This window comes from Chlorocebus sabaeus, chromosome 22 (genome assembly GCF_047675955.1).
Source record: "Chlorocebus sabaeus isolate Y175 chromosome 22, mChlSab1.0.hap1, whole genome shotgun sequence".
In the NCBI taxonomy this organism is placed as follows: Eukaryota; Metazoa; Chordata; class Mammalia; order Primates; family Cercopithecidae; genus Chlorocebus; species Chlorocebus sabaeus.
In genome coordinates this window covers 51,166,832-51,184,264 of record NC_132925.1, presented here as the reverse complement: position 1 = coordinate 51,184,264, position 17,433 = coordinate 51,166,832, and the positions used below count along the sequence as shown (strand labels likewise).

The window sequence follows — 17,433 nt, the reverse complement described above, 5'->3', positions numbered from 1 at the left end:
GTAATTCTGGATAAGGTCATGGAACCTGGTGCTCCAGCCTGCTCAGCTTTACAGAGTAAAACCAGCTTTGTTAAGACTTGGAAATTCTGAAAATCGCCTGCAAACCTAATGGACCTTCACTTATTTGGAAAGTGCTGATTCTGGTCCAAACTCTTCAACGTACAAATGAGTTAACTGAGGCCCAGATGACAGGACAAGGATATGGCTTTGAAAACGCAGAGCTGGGGATAGAACCAAATACCCTAACTCCCAATTTAGGCTCCTCCCCTGACTCTCCACTTCCCAGGGGAATGGGGCTGGAGGCCTCCGGCAGCTAGAACGGAACTATGGTGCTGGGTAGAGTGGATAAAAGCAAAGGCCTAGCTGAGAAGGGCCCAAGCCCACGGCTGGCTGGGGATATGGAGGATCAACAAGCTGGCCCGAGCTGCACACACCACCTGTATAATGATGGGTATATCAATACACACAAAGCATGCCTGGGTTATTCCACACAATGACTTACAGTAGGTGAATAAAGATCCCGGAGTAGATGTCATGCTTATACTACCAAACAATAGCTTTGTGACTGGAGCCATCGCCACATGAGCCTAGTGTCAGGTATGGGCTGAGAAGCAGGGTCCAGGAGCCACCAGGTTTCTGGTTTTGCTGGGGCTGATTCACCCCCAGGTTATTACATTTCTCTCAAAGAAAACTCATTGAAAAATTACAGAGAGTAATGACAGCTTTCTTTGAGAACCCAATTTAAGTCTCCAACTTGAAACTCCTACTATAGTTACTGCTGTCAGGAGCGGGCAGGTCCCTCACGATGTGAAGAAATTCCATAGTGCACTGACTGAGGAGCCTCACGCAGGGCAACACAGGGTAATGCAGGGAAGGGCTTTTTCTCTTTCTTTTTTCTCCTTTAGAAGAACCATCTTGCACTTTTTAAACAAAGACCTAAAATGGCAGTAGGGAAATCAATTGCTCTTCCACTTGATTTCCCAGGGGATGGGCATCCAGCCACCATCTCTGGAGCCCTCAAAGCGTGGCCTGCCCCTCAGGCTGGTGCACAGTGGCTAAATGTACCCCACAGAGATGCTGTAAGGGGGTGCCCACTAGGCCACTCTGGGGGCTTGGGTAATGGAGGGCACTTGGCCGCTAGCTGGTGGCAGAGTGGGACCCTGCACCCGCTCCTAACTACACTGTGCATGGTGGCTCACACCACACAGCTTCTCTGTGCTTTCCAGACACATGTGCTTCTTGATTGACACACGGGAGAACGTTTGCAAGGGGAAAGAGGTAGTGGTGACCCATGCCCAGAATGAATTTTAATTTTTGAGTGTTGAAGGTGCCACCTGAGAACACTGGGAAACACTGAGCCGAGGGGAAAGTTCTGTCAAGTCAGAGATGACAAATGTGTCGTTGCTCATTAAGACGCTGACTGCAGCCAGAGGCAGCTCTGCACACGTGGGACTGAAACTGTCAAATACCTCAGAGCTTGCCAGGCCCCAAGGCTCTGCCCACATCATCTCAGCCCCCACTTCCTGGAGCCCTGATCACATTTCAGACTTGTCCCCTGACAGGTGGGGAGTGCAGGGGATAAGGGACCCTGCAGCTATTTTTGAATGTCACAGAGCCATTGGCTTCCATTTTCTGCAGGCTGCTTGTCAATGTCACGTGATGGGCCAGACAGTGCCAAGTGAGTGTGCCCCTGATTACCCGCCCTCAAGGCCAGCAGGGAACAACCTAAGCTTACATGAAAAGCATAGGCACTGAGTGGGGCCCTGGCCTGGGCGCTGGATGAAACTTCACACAGGGACGTGGCCAGCCCTGTGATCTTCCCAAGGGCGAGGACTGGGGACATGGACTACTGTCCACAGATCAGTCTCAGGGAAAAGGAGGATGCACCTGACTTCAGGCCCTGCAGTTGCCAGCCACTCCCCACTCATCCTGGACACGCATCCTCACCTGAACAATGGCCCCATGACTGGCTGCGCCTCACAGCACCCAGGAGATGGAGAGACGCAGCCACAGCTCATAGGACCCAGGAGATGGACAGACGCAGCCGCAGCTCACAGAAGCTGGCCTCCCTGGCTTCATTCTCTCCTGAATCCGCAGTGCCCAGCACAGCACCTGGCACACGATACGCACTCTAGTGTCGCTGAGTGCACGAATTAATGGGAAATGTAAAGTGCCCAGCAGGCTCCTTCCCCTGCTCTGGTCACCTCATGGGTTCTGCCTGGAGGACTTGATTGAAATGTAAAGAATCATTGAGAAGGAAACCCTAGGTTTAAATAGGATAAACACTCCCATGTGCAAACCAGCCGAAACAAAATAAAGGCCCTTACAGAGCATTCTGGGGCTGTGTGAGCAAAATTCATCACAGCCCTGCATAGCCCATGTCCACTGTGTGGGGATAAAAACCTCCAAAGGACCCGTGCTGTGTGAGCCCCCCCAGAGACACTCCAAAGCCACAATGCCTGCAAGCCATCTTTGCGTGCTGAATATGTATCAATAGGAAGGAAAGAAACCCTTTCTGTGAGCTAACTAGGGAGTGCTGGGGGCTTGTCTATCTCTGTGCTGCTGCTCAGCAGCTGGAAAAAGCCACAGCCACGTGTAGACATCCCTCAGAAACAGCCGCCTGCAACTGTTTCTGAAGCAACCAGGACCTGCTGCTGACGTCAATACTCCCTGGAAAATTCCTCCCGCAGGCTTCAGAAGAGACCAGAGGAACCAGGGCCCGATTGGAGTTGCGAGGGTCTTTGGCACAAGCCTGAAATGAAGGGAGGTGAAGACCCCAGTGGGCAGGGCGCCTCCATGGAAGGAAACTTCTGGACCAGAGCAGTTCACAGGGCCTGTGGCACGGGCTGCTGCTTGCCATAGGGGAGACTCGTCCCGGGTCCTGCCTGCAATAGGCACTCTGTGTCACTCAACCAGGCCAGGGGCCATTCCACAATCCAGAAAGACAGTGCCAGAGCTCTCCTGTGGCCACGTGTAAAACAGAACTGCAGAGACACTCCTAAAATCGCAGTATTTTAGGATTCAAGAGGGGTTTAAAGGTCTCCTGGGAGACTTGACTCCCATGCTGGAATCCCACCTTGAGTCTTTCAGACAAGTGTCCCAGCTTCTGCTCAAATGCCTCCAGAGACAGGGAGCTCACTATCTACACCGGCAGCCTAGTCCATCACCAACCTCGAGGAACTCTTGTTCCTGGAGAAAAGGTCTCCCTCTGGTCACAAGTCTACCCTCAGGGCTTGCACAAAATGATAGGTGCAAGGTAAATGTGAATGAGAGCGTGCCCCGGTTTCACCAGCACTGTACACATTTTCCCTAACTTGGAACTCCTCTCTTCTTGGTAACGGGGAAGTTTTTATTAATTTCTAAAAGTAAACAAAACAAGGCATATGTCAAGCAGTCAGAATTAAGGTGTAAGGTTCTCACTGGCATGGCTGGAGGAAGAGCTGGGGAATTGTTCTTTCTTCTATGAGGGGATAAGAATGCTCAGGGGACACTGCCTGTGGTCTCAGGCTCCTCGCCTCCTCCAGCGTCCTCCAACCACACGCGTGTTCCCAGGTGCTGAGGGCGTCCTGCCATCCAAGGGTCTGCCTCTGGGAAGAACATGAACAGCAGGACTCCCTCCCCCTCCCCGAGGCACGGCACTGAGAAAGCATCCTCTATGCAAGACAGCTGGAGACTAACATCAAACACTGAAGGAAGGTTTTCGAAATCACCCCAAACACCAAACAAAAAAACTGAATTAAAAAACTTATTAAACAGGGGGTGTTTCACACAAAAATAGAGATCTCTATCTTCTCTTGAAAGGGCTCACACCCCCACACGTCAAAAACCAGCCGGAGGTGCCAGTTCTGCAGGACAGTGTAAGGAGGCCACAGACTTCCCCATGAAACACACACACAGCCGTTTAAAATCTCTGGGATGATTCCAAGGGCACACAGCAAATGAAGAAGCGTTTATTGGAGAAAACCTGCTAACATCTGGGAAGAACAAGGGTCTGTAGAATGTGAAATAAGATGCCCGTCCTCCCTGACCTCCACCCCAGTGAGGTGGAGCTCCACTCCCGACTGGTTCCTCCAAGATCACAGGACTCCCTCACCCCCAGCTCTCGGTCAGGGGATTCGTTTCCTAGGAGGGGCAGGTGTCAGTTTTTCTTTTCTTATCATGCCCCCAGCTACAGCTTGCTGAGACTGAGTCCCAGGAAAGTGGGCTCAGAGGTGGGGGCTTCCATCTTCCACCCAGACCCCATTCGTGGGGTGGAGGCTCTGCCTTGGGTGCAGCACCCGTGAGAATACTGGGGCCTGGCCGCCCTTCCCTGGCTCGTGGGGTGGGGTTCCCTGCTAAGAGAGGCTAGCCGAGGAACACTGGGGCTGCTGCCCCACTCACCAAAGGCCCAACTCCTAATGTGCTGGTGTCACCAGAGAGAGATGCACCACTGTGCCCAGCACCATAGCTCTGGCTCAGAGAGTTTGCCTGGAAAAGCAGCTGGTGCACAGGGGCTAAGTGCACTCAGAAAACAGAAGGTGTGAGTTGCTCCTAAAGGAACTGACTTCATGTGCAACAGAGCTTGGAGAAGTCCGAGCCTAAGTGCACTCTCCAAAACAGTGGAGGTTGTGCTGAAAGGCAACTGGGAGGCGACAGAGAGTCCGGGAGGTGTGGACTACACTGGAGGCTGGCAAGTTTGCCAGAGAGAAACAGAAAAAGAGAGAGCTGGGGCCGGGCGCGGTGGCTCAAGCCTGTAATCCCAGCACTTTGGGAGGCCCAGACAGGCAGATCACAAGGTCAGGAAATCGAGACCATCCTGGCTAACACAGTGAAACCCTGTCTCTACTAAAAAATGCAAAAAAACTAGCCGGGCGAGTTGGTGGGTGCCTGTAGTCCCAGCTACTCGGGAGGCTGAGGTAGGAGAAAGGCATAAACCCGGGAGGCGGAGCTTGCAGTGAGCTGAGATCCGGCCACTGCACTCCAGCCTGGGCGACAGAGCGAGACTCCATCTCAAAAAAAAAAAACAAAAAACTGCTGGGAAGAGCTCTCCTGGGGTCAGAAGGGAATTACTGAAGACAGTGGAGCAATCAGCCTCAATTAGTGGAGCTCAACAGTTGAGTGGTCAGTGAAAGACAGCCAAAAAAAGCCCTGCAAAGGTCACAGTCATCCCAGAGCAACAAAGGACATACCAAGGTGTTATCCCCTAAGAGCAATATCAGAGACTTCTTACTGGGAAAAAGTGTGTGTGCATGAGTGTGTGTGTTCAGCAAAATAACAAGGCCAGTCACTAAAGAAGTAAACAAGCAAATAACAGTAACAAGCTCCAACGTGGGGATTGGGGATCAGTACCCAGAGTTTCTACAATACATTACCTAAAATGTCCAGTTTCCAACAATTATAGGACATGAAGACAAATAAACAAACAAACAGGAAAACATGACCTGTACTCCAGAAAAAAGGCAGATGACAGAAACTGTCTATGAGGGCCACCAGAGATCAGATTCACCAGGCAAAGCCTTCCAACCAACCAATGATGAAGGGAGTAAAGGAAGATTTGATAACAATGTCATATCAAACAGAGAATATCAATAAAGAGGTAAAAGTTAGAGGAAAAAAAGAACCAAACAGAAATTCTTAAGTTGAAAAGTATAATAGCTGAAATGAAAAATTCACCAGAAGGGCACAAGAGTAGATTTAAACTGGCAAAAGAAAGCATTAGCAAACTTGAAGATGGACTGCCATCTTACATTAGCAATATGAAAAAACATAAACACTTAAAATAACATAATAAAAGCAGAACACTAAATTCTTCCATGCCACAAGCACAGCTAAGTCAATGCTTGCAAGAGTAGGAAGAGGGTCAAGAGAGAAACACAGGAAAATAGAGAAAGGTCAGATATCTTTTAAAAGCAATTTTCTTTATGGCTGTTACAGTGCTCCTTATGGAATAATATTTTAATCTTAATTAAAGGATTGATTGAAAGGAAACCATTAGGTAACTAACAGTTTGTGGACATGGAATAAAAATCACAAAAGTTTCATGAGAATGACTAAAGTTGTAGAATGAATCAGAGAATCTAAAGACCTTGCTAATTATAGCTGATGTGACTAAGTGTCAGCTTTTGTTTTTATGGAGACAGGGTCTGGGTTTCTCACACAGGTCTGTTGCCCAGGCTGGAGCATGACCTCTGCTCAATGCACCCCTCAACCTCCTGGGCTCAAGCAATCCTCCTGCCTCAGGTTCTTGTGTAGCTGGGACCACAGGCCTGTGCTACCATGCCCAGCTCATCTTTTGATTTTTCTTATTGGTTTTGTAGAGATAGGGGTCTCACTATATTGTCCAGGCTGGTCTTGAACTCCTGAGCTCAGGTGATCTTCCTGCCTCGACCTCCCAAAGTTCTGGGATTCCGAGTGTGAGCCAAGTGCTAGTTTTCAAAATAATCAATCAATTAACCACACAACGGCCCAGATAAGGACTGAAAACCAACAGTGGGGACTGATGGCCCAAGCTTACCATGGCAATGCCCCTGGCCTCCTGGTAGGCCACCTTGACAACATCTGCGGTGCTGGTGTTGAGGAAGAAGTAACCTGAGCCTTCCCTGACATGGAGCTCCGCCTGCAGGAGGTAGATGCAGGGACTGTTGGGCCGCATGTAGGAGGGCGAGGAGTCCCCCCATGGGTCTCACCCAGGAAGGTGGCAGGGCAAGGACTGTACCTGGACGCCAGGGTGGTTGTAGATGGTCACCTCTTCTGGGCTCACCCTCACGTCCTCCACCAGGATGAGCTCTATGGAGGCTGACACAGGCACCAGAGAGTCATGCTGAAGGACAAGAGCAAGGCCATCAGATCCAGGAGGAAATGATCAGGCCGCCCCTCAGGAAGAGCAGGCCCAAAGGCCCTAGGGCCTGGCCTTTCTCCTGGCCACAAGCCCCTGATGCTCCTGAGCCCAGCAGAATGGCCACAGACTCTTTGAGGCCTCCCTTCAGCCTCCTGAGGTGGAGTGAGTTGCTGGCTTCTCCACTCCAGACTGAGGAGGGGTTTGGCAGCAATCCAGCTTAGAAGACGCCACCCCAACCCACCAGGCCCCAGTGGTTGGCAACTCACACACACGCCCTGCCCTTCAGGACCTCACAGCAAAGGGCCAGCTTTGGAGTGTGTGGCCGCCAGCCAGGCTGGGCCTCGGGAGAGGGTCCCCTGGAAGAGTGGCCAAGGCTGGCTCAGGAGAGGAACCCTCATCCCCTAGGGTGGCACATGACCTACCAAGCTCTGCTTCCCACCATGTGTCACACAAGGGATCCACCCAGATCTGAGGTCCCCAGGAGGTCATGTGTTTGAGCACCTCCTCAGGGCCACAGGTGTGCCAGGCACTCAGGGTGCAGCAACTGCCCGCAGGGAGAGGTGACTCCAATGCACGGATGGAAGAGTAAGAATGAGTCAATGACAGGAAGGTGTGAAGTGTGGGTGACAAGGACCAGGAGGGTGTCTGCAAGGGAGAGCAGCTCTCAGGGGAACAGAGACTGCAAGGGGAGGAAGCCTGAGTGACTCAGCAATGGGGGGTGGGGGGACATCAGGGCAGAGGGAGGAAGTACAAAGTCCTGGGGGGAACACGTCAGGGTGCTCAGGCATCAGGCAGGAGGCCATGACGCCCCCCACTCCCAATCAAGGGACTCCTGGTGCCAGTGAGGACTGAGCCATCAGGGACAGACACAGGTGTGCCCCTTCAGCGACCACCTCCCTCCAGGCCAGCCTCCCCAGTGCTGCCTCCATAGGGCCCCAGCCTCTTTCAAAGTTTGCTCCCAGGAGGACAATAGAAGTGCCCTGGGAATTTAGGGGCCCTGGGAATCCAGTCCCACCTTCTCCTTCCAGCCTGTATCTGCTGTCTCCACCTTATTCAAGACCTAAGTTTTCTCATGGCTATACCCCCCATGAGGTGGCTGTCATCCAGGAAGGCCTGTTCTTGAGGAGCCCTTCCCATTCCCACCTCCAATGTATCTATTGGTCCCTTACTATTAATAGCAGTGCCTCTCCTAGGGCCTCCAAGAGGCTGGGGTGGGGGAGCGGCGGTCGAGCAGACAGTGACTCAGGACACTGTGACACCCAGTGGAATTTAAGCAGAAGTAGGAGGCATGCTCTGCTACCCATAGCCCACCCACCACTGGGCCCTGGGAGATACCGGTTGCTTTGTTCTGGCAGCGCTGAGGTGGGACTCCTGGTAGCCAGTGGCAGTGGCAGTGATGGCTGTGGTTCCTGATGCCTCGTGAACCAAAATGGCCTGCAAACCTGAGACCAGGAAGAGGGAAGCCACCGTTGGGTGTCTGCCCATCACCACCCCTGAAGCAGCCCCTCCCTCCTTCTGATTTGCAGTTTTGAATCTGAAAACAGAAAACTGTGTATGTTGAAACTACATGGATTGTTAAGAGTTAACAGGACCTAAGCGCAGATAACTAAGCTCCCACAGGTACTGGCCCACCTTGGCAGGCTTCCTGTCTGGTCTCTGTTCTGCCTGGGCCATTGGGCTAGCGCCCAGCTCACCATGCAGTTTCTTTTGGCCACTCTCATCGTCCTGGGACACCAGCTGCATGGGCAGCTCAGGCTCGATGCTGGCCAACACTGGCCTGGTGGACTCCCACTGGATGCTCAGAGAGCTGAAGTTGTCGAACCGGCGGCCCTCCTGGTCGTAAGCAGCCAGATCCAGCAGGGGGTTGCGGTGGCTGGAGACTGGGACCTGCAGGGGACACAGGTCAGATGCTGTGGTCACACCCAGGACTGGACCTGGACACTGACCACGCAGTGCACTCTGAGGCCAGCAGCTGCCCTGTGGGCTCTTGGGGGTGCTGGTGAGGGAATAGGATGAGCCAGAAAGCAATCCTCACTATTGCCACCCACCAGGTCCCGCCATGGCCCTGTCCAAGCTGGCCTCTGGCTCCAGACCACAGCTCTCAATGGAATGAGAACCACTAGGGGGCCTTCAGCAACAGTGGAGGCATTTCTGGCTGTCCCTACTGATGAGTCAGGGGGTTGCCACTGGCATCTAGTTGGGAGAGGTCCATGATGCTGCTTAACACCCTGTAACACACAGGACAGCCCCCCACAGGAACTATTTCCCCAAGTGTCAACAGTGCTGAAGCCGGGAACTCCCACCCTGACCTACTACTGTGGGCAGGCTGCTCTCCTTCCCCTCTGCCCTCACCTTTCCAAATGATTGCCACCCCCCACCCAGGCACATGTCAGTGCCTCTAGGATGGCCCCACTAGTGGTTTCACAGGAATGCAGATTCCAATGCCTAAGATGTCCCAGAGCCACCAGGTTTGCACAGCTCCTTTCAAAGTGGAATACTCGCCCGATCCTTAAATGTCCCAGGCAGGTGGGAGAGGTCATCCCCATGTGAAGGAAGCACAAGCCCAGGCAGGGAAAGGAGCTCATCCAAGGAGGTTTGGGATGGGAGCTCCAGGCTGCAGGTCCAAATCCTGGATTCCCACCACTCTGGCGTGATCTCTTGCTCCCCGAGAAGACTCTCCCCGTAGAAACCGGCTGAATCAAGCCTCTTTCCTGTGGACTATCCCCTCCTTCTCTGGCCACATGGCATAGGGGCAATGTGGGCAGGGCCACAAAGCAGAGGCCAAGTGTGTCTGACCCCACAACTTGGACTGAGTCCCAGCTCTACCTCTCAGTGCCCAGGCAAGTTATGAACTCCTTGAGCCTCAGTTTCTCCAGCTGTGACACACAAAGCACAACCAAGCCCACCTTCTAGGATGTGGATTTAAATATGGGGACTGCAAGGGCATTTTAGAGAGCCTTCCTACACGTGGGTAGGGAAGGGGGCAGCCATGAGTGTCATTCACAAACGGCCAGTTTTCCATTCGGGGAGAGGGGGGTCCCACAGGAAGAATTACCCTTCTCTCACCCTCTGGTTAGAAGTGACCGAGGCACGGCCGGATGCCATGGCTCACGCCTGTAATCCCAGCACTTTAGGAGGCCAAGGTTGGCGGATCACGAGATCAGCAGATTGAGACCATCCTGGCTAACACGGTGAAACCCCGTCTCTACTAAAAATACAAAATAATTAGCTGGGCGTGGTGGCGGGTGCCTGTAGTCCCAGCTACTCGGGAGGCGAAGCAGAAGAATTGGCGTGAACCCGGGAAGTGGAGCTTGCAGTGAGCTGAGATCGTGCCACTGCACTCCAGCCTGAGCGACAGAGCAAAGAAAAAAAAAGAAGTGACCGAGGCACTTGCTCTAGCCAGTGAAATGTGAAATGGGACTGGGGGAAGCTTCACTGCCAGATCCCGACCTGCCACATTCCCTTTCTCTCCACAGTGGCACCTGCCATAATCAACATGGTGGCTGCTCCACAGCCCATGTTTTGGAACGAAGATCACAATGACACAAAGCAGGGTCTCCCAGCCAACCAGAGAGGCTCATGCAGCATGGGCAAGAGGTGAGCTTGTGCCATGTGAAGTTATGGGATGTGGGCTTGTTTGCTGTGGCAGCCTGGCCAGGCCCAGCCTGTCCGACTGATACAGTCACAAAACACCCTACCTGCACCATGAGAGCTCCTCTCAATTCCTTTTAGCTCTCTTGCCCCCACAGAACACTTGATTCAAGCAGGCTACAAATTCTTAATCCACGCCCTGCTCAGAGGAGGCCAGCACCATCAGCAGGCATGCAAACGTCTCATCATTATTCATGATATAGAAGCTGGGAGTGTGGGCAGAGGCTGCAGGGACCTATCCTAGGTGCTCCATGGCTCCCCCAGATGCAACCCAGGCTGGAAAACCAATGCTCCTCCAGGGAAAGAAACTGACACTGGCCAAGCACATGTGCAAGCTAGCTGACCCATTTGAGGCAACAACATAAACTCCATTTTACAAACAGGGAGGCTGAGGTCCAGGGACATTAAATGTTAAATGACTTGTCCAAGGTCACACAGGTTTAGGGGTGGAACTGAGCTGGTCTGATTTTAGAGCCCAAGGACCTCCCCTGACTCAGTGTGGTCAATCTCTGGTGTCTCATCTGGGGGCAGCCCCACTCAAGTCCCTAATCAGTCCCATGCAACTGGCGCCCACCCACAGTGAGCGAGCCACATGCTAGACCTGCTCGGAGGGCGAGGGTTGGGTTGAGCCTGGCTCCATCTTGTCATTCTGATCAGTCAATTCCATTCTGGTGTCTCTCCTCACCAATAATTTAATCTGCAAACACATCTTGGGTAGCTTCTGAAGTTGGAGAGCATAAAATTACCTTGATCCTGCACCCAGGCTGCATTGCAGGGATATATCTTTCTCAAAGTTCCCTAATGACTGGCTAGGCATGGTGACTCATGCCTGTAATCCCAACACTTTGGGAGGCCGAGGTGGATGGATCACGAGGTCAGGAGTTCGAGACCAGCCTGACAAATATGGTGAAACCCTATCTCTGCTAAAAATACAAAAATTAGTCTGGTGTGGTGGCGCATGCCTGTAATCCCAGCTACTCAGGAGGCTGAGGCAGGAGAATCACTTGAACCCGGGAGGCGGAGGTTGCAGTGAGCTAAGATTGCGCCACTGCACTCCAGCCTGGACAACAGAGCGAGACTCTGTCTCAAAAAAAAAAGAAAAAAGAAAAAAGAAAAAAAGTTCCCTAATGAGACTCTAAATTGCCAGGGTCACGCCTGAATGGCTGGCTGGTGGCTCAGGAACCTGAGGACTGATGGATCACACAACTACTCCGTGTTTGAGGTCCATTATTTTCTGGCGACATCTATGATGTGCAAAGCCAAATCAGAGTCAAGCCCTGCAGCCATCATATTGAAGTCCAGGGAGACAACCCTGAGCTAAAGCAGAGGTCCTGGCCAACAGACAGACCAGGCACAATCCAGCCCCAACGTGGCGCCCTCAGCTCACAGCCAACGCTAAGGACGGGGAAGATGCGCACAGGCTTGATTTGTTTTTCTTTGAAAATGAGAAAGCTGGGCCAGCCTGGGGTTGAAGTGACTGTCCCTGAGCTGAGCAGGCTGCCTGTCCAGAGAGGACCTACTCTCCAGTTCAGCTACTCCCCAGCCAGTTCTCCAGCAGTGTGGTTTCTCCACCCATGAGTCTGTAAGAGTCAAGCGTCAGGACAGGAGTGGCACATGCACAGTGCATTCGCTGGTTCACTCATCCACTGCTCCTAGTTACTGAGCTCATCCTATGAGCCAGGGTCTGCTCTAGGACTCACAAAGAATAAATGGAGTGAGTTCCACAGTGTTAGATCGCAGTGAGCTCGCACATGCCCTCCTCAGAGCCCCATTCCGCTCCTCCTGAGCAGCCTCCTCTTCGCTCTACTGTGTGCCCCATTTCACTTCCCTTGCAGTGCTTGCCACCTCTGATCCATCTTATTTGTGCATTTCCTGGTCCCCCTGTCATCTCCAGGAGGCAGGGTCCTTGCCTGTCCTGATGACCGTGCAATCCAAAACTCAGACCTGTGCTTGGCACAGAGGACATGCTCCATAAGTACATGCTCAAGGAGTGAGGAGCTGCCCAACCCCCTCCTCTGAAAAGGGGCTGGGGGCTGGTGCTGGCCAGAGGGTGTCCCATGTCCCTTACACTGGACACACTCAACACCTTGGGCTCTGAATGCCCTAGGGACTAAGGCATGGATGCGTCTCAAGTCCAAGGGGAGCAGACCTGTGGCTTCCCTTACCATCCCTGCCGTTACACCCCCAAGGGACTTTCTTCCTCTCTTAACCCTTACTTCTGAAACACAGCCCCATGTCCCCCACATCAGGATGCTGCAGCTGGTCACCTCTCCTCAGCAGCCCGCACACCTGCTCTGACCCTACATACTCTGTCCATAGACAGCAAGCTGCATTTTAACACCTTCAAGGCACAGAAAACAACAAGATATTTTTAAACTACCAACTGCCAAACAAAGACAGGCAGCGAATGTGGAAGAGGACCCTATCTTCATCTGACACTGACACTAGTAGCTGTGACTTTGGTATGTCCCCCACTTCTCCAAGTTGTGTGTCCCTTGAATATAAAACACAAATGAAACCAGTGCCCTCACAGGGCCAGCTGTTGAGACGAAGGAAGTGCAGCGTGGAGCTATGTCTGTTACAATGCTTGGGACCATGGGCGAGGCCGCTTGGTGCCCAAGCAGGCGGCACCCTCGCCTCCTCCTAAGCATAGACCACACTCACCACCTGCTTGTTCTGCTGCAGCAGCGGACAGGACAGGTCTAGCTGGGGGCTGGTGTAGACAGGCGCAAGGGTGAGCCTGGACGGTGGGGCGCAGACGAACTTCACCACAGCAGGCTCCACCGCAGGGAAGGGGTTGGTGAGGCTGGGCTTGTTCCCCACCGACAGGGCGATGACCTGGTAGGGCACAGTGAGCAGTCAGACCCCCAAGCTTGAGTTCTCACTCCTTTCTGAGCTGTGCCACACCCCACCCCAGTACCCTGTGACTCAGTTTTCTCCTCTATAGGATGGGAGTGATGATGATACCCATGCCACAAGGTCTTAACAAATGCCCAGTGGCACACAGGCGGGAAAGCACTTCCTCAACACTTAAGAGACTCTCAGATGGGAGTCCACGTGCCCTCTGCAAATGTCAGCCAGAACCATGGGTTGCTCCTATCTCAGGGAAGAGGTAGACTTGGTGAGGCTTCATGGTTTCCCAGGACCCTAGGAAAACCCCATGGTTGCATTAGCAAATTCACAAGTTCAAGGATGCTTCAGTGAGGAGTCCATATGGAGGTGAAAACACCCATGGAACGAGGGACAGATGTGGGAAGTGCATGCTGCAGAATGATGACTGGGGAAAGCGAATCAGATAGGAGCTCTGCAGGACAATACCCAGGAAGAGCTGCAGCCTGGAGGCAGGGCCTGCCCTCTGCCTGCTCATGCTCTGCAGCTCCAGGGGCTGCTGCAGAGAGGGGAATCCATGGTGCAAGAAAAGAGGGAAACCTGTCTGCCTGGAGAGCTAGGACCTCAGAAATCATTTTCCTCTTTTTTGGAGCACCATGGCTCAGGGCCCATCTTGAGGTAGCACCCTCAGCCTCCTCAGATAACATGTACTTGATGGAGGACACGAGCCCCCACCTCTCCTGACCATGAGGCAGGACCAAGGGCAGTGTCCTCCCTGACTCCACGAAGGTTTTCTGTGTGCTCCCAGTGTCCCATGTGTCCCCTGTGGATTGCTCCCAATCCACAGAGCAATGGATTGGGAGGGCCCTAGAGGTAATGCCACTTGGGGGTCAAATTCCTACAGCCCTGAGAGGGGACAGGGATGGCGGGGTCATCTTAGGGATAAGAAATATATCCAACTTAATTCATGAGGAATTTTATTCTTCTTATTATATTACTTATTATGATGTTATTGTTCTTGTTGTTTTATTGTTTTTCTAAAACCACTCCACTGGTGAATGGGACCTATCACCAGGCATCTTTTCTGGCCATACCAGGGCAGCTGTGGCATGGCTGATGCCATAAGGGCACCGTGGGAGGCATGCATGTGTGTTTTATTGCTAATTGACATTCTTTGCCCTGCTACACATGCAGGAAATATCCTTCACTTCCCAAAGAAATGGGCTCTCTCCCATCTTCCTGATTCCCGCCGAATACCCATTTTGCTCTGGGCTTCCTGCCTTGGAAACGGAGCAGTAGATGCCCACCAGAAGCCCCATAAGCTTTCAGCCCACCCTCCCGAGGGAAGGAGTACCAGATTCCGAGGCACCTGAATAGCAAGATGCCCTCCAGCCAGCATGTGGGGATTCAGGTCACACATGTGTTTTGTCTGGTCCCCTCAGCCTCCTCAGCTTTTGGTTTTCAGCATTAAAAAACTTAACAGATTATGCAAAAAAAAAAATTGTGGGCCGGGCGCAGTGGCTCAAGCCTGTAATCCCAGCACTTTGGGAGGCCGAGACGGGCGGATCATGAGGTCAGGAGATCAAGACCATCCTGGCTAACACGGTGAAACCCCGTCTCTACTAAAAAATACAAAAAACTAGCCGGGCGAGGTGGCGGGCGCCTGTAGTCCCAGCTACTCGGGAGGCTGAGACGAGAATGGCGTAAACCCGGGAGGCGGAGCTTGCAGTGAGCTGAGATCCGGCCACTGCACTCCAGCCTGGGCTACAGAGCGAGACTCGGTCTCAAAAAAAAAAAAAAAAAAATTGTGATTTCCAGGTTATCCTCAAAAACCAAAAAGATGTGTCAAACCTGGGTCTACAGCCTCATTCATTTACAGCCCTGGAGACACTGGACTTGTTATCCTGCACTCAAAGCCTCCAGCTCTGGTTTGGTTAGTGGGGGATGCTGAAGCCCATAGAGGTGGCAAGCCACCCAACTGGCCTGTTCTATGAAAGCAGCCTGTGGTGTCCTCACTGGCATCATTGCAGGTGGTCTGTTCCCTTCCTTCTGAGCCGCAGGGCTTCCCACACTTTGCACCATGTATGCACGAGCTTCGAGGGTGAGTCTTATGGCACCTAGCGGGAGGTCCCCATTGCCACACCTGCCTAGTGTTCATTGAATTCCACATCACCACGACTCAGTTTGCCTGTCTGTAAAATGGGTACAATGGGAGTGGTTGTCTCTCAGGGTTACTCCAAGGAGTAAATAAAATAATACAGAGAGAGTCATTTTCCACCCCTGCCTTAGGGCAAGGAGGGTCTGGAGCAGCTGCCCACTCACCTGCTCACCCAAGGCCTGACAGGTCACAAGGATCCAGTGTTGCTGATAATTCCGGGAGGAATGGGGGGCAAAGAGAGCCAAGCCGATGCTGTCAGTGTCCTCAGCGGTGACGTTCTGGAAGAACTTGGAAGGCTCGAGGATCCAAGGTCTGGGACCTCCTTCAAACAGCATCTCCTTTGAGGAGCCCAGGGTTACCAAGGCAACAGAGGAGGGATCCACAGCCTGGAGATGGAAGAGGCAGAAGACTTGGCATTCTTCTAAGGCAGCAGGGCAGGAGCCGGGCATCCCAGCCCCGCATCCTCACGCTGCTTGTGGGGGCCAGTGGTCAGGCAAGCCCCATCTCCTGTTTGAAACTCATTGTCCTCATCTGCAGCACTCATGGGGATCGCTGCAAAGACCCAGAGAAGTAGGGTGTAGATAGAATTAAGCCCTCACTCTGACAGACTGCTGGAGGGTGTACATGGATTTGCCTCTTTTGTCAAACAATCTGGTAAAAGCCTTGAAAATACCCACAGCCCTGGAACCCAGGAATTCCCCATCTGGAACCTAACCTAACAACACAATGGAGAGAAACATGTCAATGCACAGACAGATGTTCATCACACTATTATTTCCCACAGCAAATAACCAACAATAATCTACACTCCAGCACAAGGGGCTCAGTACACGTGGTGTTTCCCAGTGACAGAACCTTATGTGGGCCCCCAAAGCAGTCTTCACAAAGATCTACAAGCGCAGGATACACAACTGATGGTGCAGTTGGATCACAACCATCTTGCTGTAAAAAGCATAAAACCATCCTAAAGAGATATCCACCAGGTGACCAAGGGAGATGCAGCCTGTGGTGTCCTCGCTGGCATCATTGCAGGTGGTCTGTTCCCTTCCTTCTGAGCCGCGGGGCTTCCCACACTTTGCACCATGTATGCACGAGCTTCGAGGGTGAGTCTTATGGCACCTAGAACCATGCCTCGCACATAGCAGGTGCTCAACAATTCTTTGTTGAGTGAAAGTGAGTTGGCAAAAACTGTGGAGGCCTTAAAGTACCCAGTAAACAAAAGAAGAATTAAAGTAATATTTCACACAAAGCTCTCATTTCCTCCACGGCCTAGGGCAACCACGGTGCCAAGGGACCCATGGCCTCCCAGTGTGGGCAATGGCAGTGCTTAGATTCTATGTAACAGGGTGTCATTCCCAGTCAACCTCCAGGAAGATGTGGGGGCTCCACAGGAGGACCCCTCCCTCCAGTGACACAGCAGGGGTGCCGACAGGAAGGATTTACTCTGAGGGGTCCCACAGCCCTGCTCCTTGACTCCCGCCCCAGCTGTGCTCACCTCCCACTGCAGAGGGTCCCACTGCAGTGAGTGCCAAGTCCTCACTTGTCAATCTGTTCCCCGCTAGCCCCATCTACTCTCCCCTCAAAGAGCTGCCCATGTCTCCCTTCCTAAGACAGAGATCTCACCCTGTCCCTTGTGCATTAAACTATTCCACAGCACCCGCGGCCCTCGGAATACAGGCTCAGCTTCTGTCCTAGGACTTGGGCTCTCCCAACCTGGGCCCAGGTCCAGCTTCAGACTAGTGGCATCCTTCTAGAGAGCCATGCTCAGCTGTCCCCAGGCCTTCACAGAGGCTACTCTCCTGCCCTTGTCTCACTTAGGTGACCCCTCCTGACACTGCAGGGCTCAGCACACTGGCCTCCAGAAAGCCCTGCTTCCTCTCCCACCCAGCGCCGACCTGCAGCCCAGGCGACTCTTCTCTGGCCTCCACTTCACCTGGTGCTCCTCACCCTGAAGGAGCTTCATGGCTTGGGGGTCTGA

The 17,433-nt window shown here is 52.7% G+C and overlaps 1 protein-coding gene across 1 annotated transcript in view; it reads right to left on the bottom strand.

Moving 5' to 3' along the window:
* The window catches only part of NUP210 (nucleoporin 210), a 104,707-nt gene that overhangs the window by 29,079 nt on the left and 58,195 nt on the right, over nt 1-17,433 (bottom strand). Inside the window, exons 15-20 of the mRNA XM_007985290.3 lie at nt 15,620-15,841; nt 13,133-13,306; nt 8,512-8,704; nt 8,153-8,259; nt 6,695-6,799; nt 6,494-6,595 (exon numbers count right to left, since the gene is read on the bottom strand). Coding sequence (XP_007983481.3) covers nt 6,494-6,595; nt 6,695-6,799; nt 8,153-8,259; nt 8,512-8,704; nt 13,133-13,306; nt 15,620-15,841 — 903 coding nt within the window. The remainder of the gene's footprint in view (nt 1-6,493; nt 6,596-6,694; nt 6,800-8,152; nt 8,260-8,511; nt 8,705-13,132; nt 13,307-15,619; nt 15,842-17,433) is intronic.